The 5,861-nt window shown below is 38.8% G+C and overlaps 1 protein-coding gene across 1 annotated transcript in view; it reads right to left on the reverse strand.

Annotated features, from left to right (window-relative positions):
- ITGA2 (integrin subunit alpha 2) overlaps positions 1-5,861 on the reverse strand; it is a 90,607-nt gene that overhangs the window by 55,503 nt on the left and 29,243 nt on the right. The window contains exons 5-7 of the mRNA XM_027772058.1: positions 3,968-4,082; positions 3,636-3,763; positions 697-845 (exon numbers count right to left, since the gene is read on the reverse strand). Of these exons, the coding sequence (XP_027627859.1) occupies positions 697-845; positions 3,636-3,763; positions 3,968-4,082 (392 nt within the window). The remainder of the gene's footprint in view (positions 1-696; positions 846-3,635; positions 3,764-3,967; positions 4,083-5,861) is intronic.

Here is a 5,861-nt window from a genome sequence, read left to right on the forward strand (position 1 = left end):
CCCCCCCCAGAGGAGAGGATGGCCATGCCACACTTCTCCTTCTTTCTATTCTCAGGATTTTAGGCATGCACGCACCTATGCCCAGAGTGAGTTTGGTACTCAAACTGTGGGCAACTACATGGGAGTCTAGTAACCTAACCATTACACTATCTGCTGGACCCACACTTAGCATCTTAAAAAAGGTATCTGGTTCAAACAGAGTGAAGATGGTCAGTGGTGCTGAGAAAAATAGGGAAACTGAGATAAAAACGAGGAGAGTTCTGTTTACTTGTGAAGTTCCCACTTCCCGCACTTTGTAGTAAGTATAATAAACTCATTCAATTCGATTCTGACTCACATGGCCCTTAATTTGCATGAAATGCTCATTAGCCACATTTGTCCGGAGCTGTGATAAATGACAGATTGCTGCATTTCCTACTGTTTTAACCTAACGTCTTTTTAGTTTATTTCATGTAAAATTATATATAAATTGTATAATATCTTATAAGAATGCAGGGTCAAAGATTTTTTAACATTATTTCCCTACTGCCTTTGCAAAGTATTCAAGTCCCAAAGTGCGGAGGCTTCACTTCTTTATGAGTTCTAATTTAAGTGGGAGTATTGGGTACATCATTATTTTTTTTGGCTTTTTCTTCTTTCTCACTTATCAGTACTTTTAAGCAATCAAAATATTGACCTATTAGCATCAAAACTTACCTTGCAAATTGAATTGCTTTGAATGTGTTTGTGAGGTCTCCACCACGCTGGGCTGTCTTGGATGTTGCTAAAATCATTTCATCTTTGGTTTTAAAAGTGTTCAAATCAAATATAACTCTTGGATCATTGGCATATTGAATCAATCCCACCTTCAAAAAAGCAGTAGTTTATTAGTGGGCTGTCATTAAGGTCTAAATAATTTATATTTAAGCAGTATAATAAAAATCAAAAGTGCACTTATACATTGGCTGATAGTTTGGGGGCATCTCTTCCAACTTTGGTCTTGACAGTTCTTTTTCTTTCAGTGGAATGTCTTCTCTGTTAGAGGTCATCAGTATATAACAATAACAGTATTGCCAAGCAAGTGACACGTTACAGTTTATGATGAGGCTCTCAAGAGTAATATTTGTACATTTTTAAGGACTTCATTATGAATATAAATAAATATTAGAATGAGGTTTATAACAACAGGAAGATTAAAAATGTTATAAATACAAGGGGTTTTCAAAAATTCATGAAAAATCCACATTATGAAAAAACTTCATAGATTTTAAAAAATGTTTGCACTAAAATAAACTTGTACTTTAATTTTATTTTTCCCAAGAAGACTTTGAAGTACCCTCATAAACTTTCTAATTACTGACAGATATAAGTTTGTAAACAACTACATATAGCAACATGTAAAAACTCTTGTACATGAAGGATAATGTCACATCAGTTAAAGACAATTTTACAATAAAGAATGAGAGTTGAATACAAGGAAAAAAATGTGCTTCTTCTCAGTGTAGTCAATTTGGATATATTTATTGTGCTAGATTTCCTCTACTGTAGGCTTTAGCACCTCTGGAGGAAAATCATTACATGTGCACATGGGGCAGAAAACATGTCATTAGAATCTTATTTGAGGGACCAGCACATGGCATAGCGGTTACATTGCTGGAATCCCACATGGCCAATTGTAGTTTGAGTTCCAGACCCAGTGGCTTGAAAATCATGCCAGGCACATGTGCCTGAGTGCCCAAGATCCTGGGAGGTGAATGGAGAAAAGATTGCAGCATGGTCAGCCCCCTCAGGGGGTGATTTCTTACTTTACTTCTCACTCATCTCTCTCTTTCTCTCTCTCTCTCTCTCTCTCCCCCCCTGGTGAGCACATGAGCCCTAAGGCAAAAACCTCTTAAGAAAAAAAAAATCTTATTTGAGAGAGAGTTGGTGACACAATGACATCTACACAAGATATTCAGGGACATACCCTAACCCTTTAGATCAAGGTCAAACCCTTTTTTTTTTAATGTCCATCTTTTCAGGTCTGGAAATCCTCCTTTAAGCATAGGAGACAGGGGTTCCAGAACAGGCAAGGGCAATAAGGGATCAGAGGTCAGAGACTCTCTGAAATGTAAGAGGCTATCTGAGGTCACTTTCAGGCCTGGACCCCTGAGTGCAATCTATTTTTTTTGCTAGGGTGGCAGCTAGCAGGGACTGTGAAGATGGTGAGAAATATGAAACCCCCTAGACCCCTTTCTGTAGGCTGTGGGACTTGAGAGGGAGGAAAACACTAAAAAATAACTTAGAGAATTTCAAGGTCTAATATGAGAGGAAATTGGTAGTAACCCTCATGACATAGCCTCAGAACTTCTAGATGAGAAAAAGAGAGATATAAAGAAATGTGGTATATTAGGACTTACAAAAAGGTCAACTGTAGGTTGTAAGGAAAGAGATTCACTTCTTGAGAAGAATAAGATTCATTGTGGTAGGAAGACAGAAATAAGGAAGGCCATGAATTTTATATAAGATACTATTAAATAAGTCATATTCTGGGGTAGAAGAGAAAGGCAACTCCTCCTCAGATTCACAGAAAATAAGCACATACATGTGAAATATCCTCTTATGTGAAGCCTTAACAGTGGAGTTCTCCAGAAACCAATATGATGCTTTGTCTTATTTACCAGAATTTTCTGGTCAAAGCCTATAGTGACACCTTCAGAGTTTCAGCAAACATTAATGTCCTTTTATATTAAAAAGTGATATAAATGGGGGGGTACAGAACACTATTTTATAGTACTATATAGGAAGCAGAAAAGCAAACATCAATAAAGATGACTACAAAGCATTTAGAGAGAAATACTCCAACAATTGTTATTAGGTCGACGTTGGCCCCTGGAACATTAGATGCAATCCAAGAACACACAAAAGCAGATCTGTGAACAGGCCCCTGTTGTTATCAGTTCAATGTGCTACTAAAACAGAATGACCCATAAAATGACAGATCTGATCAGAATTTAAATACAACAAGAACACTCAAAAACCAGGAACTGAACTTTTGAAATAAATGACCTTCAGTCTTCTTACAGAAGCATTAACTTTTGCTTCTGAGTTTTGGCAGCCTGCCTCATGAAGATGTAAAAACAAATGAAAAACTGGAAACATGGGAAGCCATATTGAATTATTGAAAAGGATTGTCTTTGGTAAAGAAAGGATAGGCTGGACTAGAACATGACAAAAGAGTGTAAAACAATAAAAAGTATGATTATGCTTAGTGACTTACATTAAAAAAAAAATCAAAGAAAATTATTTCACCAGCCAAGAATAAACCAAAGAAATTGCTAGTCCAAATGGACATTAAAAAAATACATATCAAATATTAAAATGCATTCATTAATAAACTCACAGGTTAGAGGGACAGAAGTTGGCAACCAAAAGAAGATCAAAATACTATATCCCATGCTTTTGATGCCTGCATCAGAAAATAGAACTCTAAGGTCAAAAGAGTAGCACTGAAATGGCCAACGTAGTACAAGTTTCCATTAATTTTCAAGGTTATCATTACATGCATTTACTACGAGGCTTTAGCAAAGTCAGAAAATTAAGACTTCATATCTAACAGTATTTTCTCAGGAGGAAAGTCAAGAGTTAGTTAGCTTACATATTACTGATGTCCATACCTGTGTTTTCGTGGGGCCTATATCCAAGCCTTGTACAAATTTTTCCAAAAAATTCTTGACAGCCTCCCATGGATAAATACTGTTTGATTCATCACATACAACCACAACGTCTACGAGGGAAGGGCAGGCTACATAGGACAAGAAAAAGAGGAGATTTCCAGAAGTAAGTCAGACTTCGCACCCCTATGAAAACAAGATCTAAGGAGGGGTCGGGTGACACTTATTGATATACTTGTTCCTCGTCTAAGTGTCCAGCATTGCTTAGCCCTTCTGTGAACTTCTGCGACCTTCTGTGTTAGAGAGAAACAGCCCAACAATTGTTCATAACTTACTCTGAACTGCAGGTGAAAAGCTGGCCAAGAGCTGAAAGTCAGGACTAACATCGGAGCAGACGCCGGTGGTGTAATACTGATTTCCACACTGCTGTGCCCACAGGGGGCCACATGTCTTCAAAGAAAGGAGAAAACAATAAATGGAAACATGGAACACGTCAAGCCTCTACTTCTTTTGTGAAACTCAGAAATCTTTCTTTTTCAAGATATTAGGAATTATTAACCCTTGAAACTGACAAGTCAAAAAAGCCTTTGAATGAGAGTCCGCCCACGAGGCAAGCAGTCATGGTGGAGAAGGTGGCAGATGTTCTGTGCCCAGCAGGCCTCCCAGGAGGACGAGACCTGGGACCGTTGGGGCAGGTGGTGAAGGAGGAAGGAGCCCATCAGGTCACCCACAAGCTAGGGAAAAGGGATGCTTTCCTTCCAGAGAATACCCAGAAGGAAATGAGTGCAAAGCTGACTTCTTGTTTCCCAGTTACCTTGCAGGTGCTTCATCTGTAAAACGAGGATAATTAGACCTCCTGTCTTTTAATAGCGCCATGAAGACCCAAGTGGGTCTATACACCTGTCACTTAGAATAGCACTAGGGAAACAGTAAGTGCTATAGTTGTTAGACAGCGTCATTAACATTGTTATTACTGAACAGAGCTTCCTCCTGCCCCTTCTGTTCACACCAACCAGCAGAAACCACAAGCCCAAGTGCTCTGAAGGACGGAGGAAACTGTCCAAGAGAGCTCGGGACATCGCGGTAAATGAAGAGCTATGGCTTGACTTCTGTACAGGCTCACGCTGTGGTTCCTGTCCACCTACTGATGTAAAATACGGTCTGGGTGGCCAGATTCCCCAGTTTTTCACAGAGACAAATTTGACATGAAAATCCACTCTATATGTTAAACAGACACAAATGAGGTTCATGCACTGCTAGTTGTTTTGCTTTTGTCTTTAATTTTTGCTACAGAGCATGTACGCTGACCAGAGATGGAGAGAGAAGGAAAGTGAAAAAGCAACCCCTGCAGGAGATGGTCACACCACAATTCCTTCTTCATTCTCCTCTAGGGATTTGGGCCCATACCCACATGTACCCGGTGTGTTTTTCAAGCCAGCAGGTCCAGGATTGGAACCTTACATTCGGCCATGTGGTATCCAGCTACCTTAACCTCCACACCATCTGCTGGCACCCCCTATGGCCAGGTTATAACTTTTCTGTAAAGTATTTCTTTACTCTGTGGACTTGAGGGTGCTTATTTCCATTTTCCAATTTGCTTCAGGCACCCATGTGACTGGCACTTGTCTCCCTGTCCACATTACACAAACTCCAATCATAACTTCTTCATTAATGCAGTTCCAATCATCTTTGCAGCAGCCTTTGAGTGCCAAGAACTCATGATTAAATCACATGGGAAAGTTTAGAATTAAAATGCTTAATTGTTGGATGAAAAGGGAGAACAATGGGAAAGAGAAATCTGGTCAAGCTCCTAAAAAAAATCTACAAAGTTTCACATTATGTAAAACTATGAATCAATGATTAAACCTTAATGAAAAGTGTGGACATGCAAAAAACAATAGGAGAAATGGAATCTATTTGACCCACTTTAACTGTTCAAAGGGGAAGCTGCCGTAGTCATATTTCATGCTCAGTGAACAAGGCATAGTTTCCCCCTATAAAACTGACTCATTTTGCCAATTAGTTAGGAAAAATTATTACTGGTGCCTTTGGTTACTTTGCCAAATAACAGCTACCAATTATTGATTCTTGTATCCCCATTCCTAAGGTGTTTCATTCATCTAGAAAAGTAACTCACGAAGTATTAAAGATCGTTTTTTTTGTTTGTTTCAAAAGCAGTGGAAAACAGCAGTAAGTTGAAATTAGAATATGCCAATTGTTAATGCCAAA

This window comes from Tupaia chinensis, unplaced genomic scaffold (assembly GCF_000334495.1).
Source record: "Tupaia chinensis unplaced genomic scaffold, TupChi_1.0 Scaffold000251_1, whole genome shotgun sequence".
Taxonomy (NCBI): domain Eukaryota; kingdom Metazoa; phylum Chordata; class Mammalia; order Scandentia; family Tupaiidae; genus Tupaia; species Tupaia belangeri.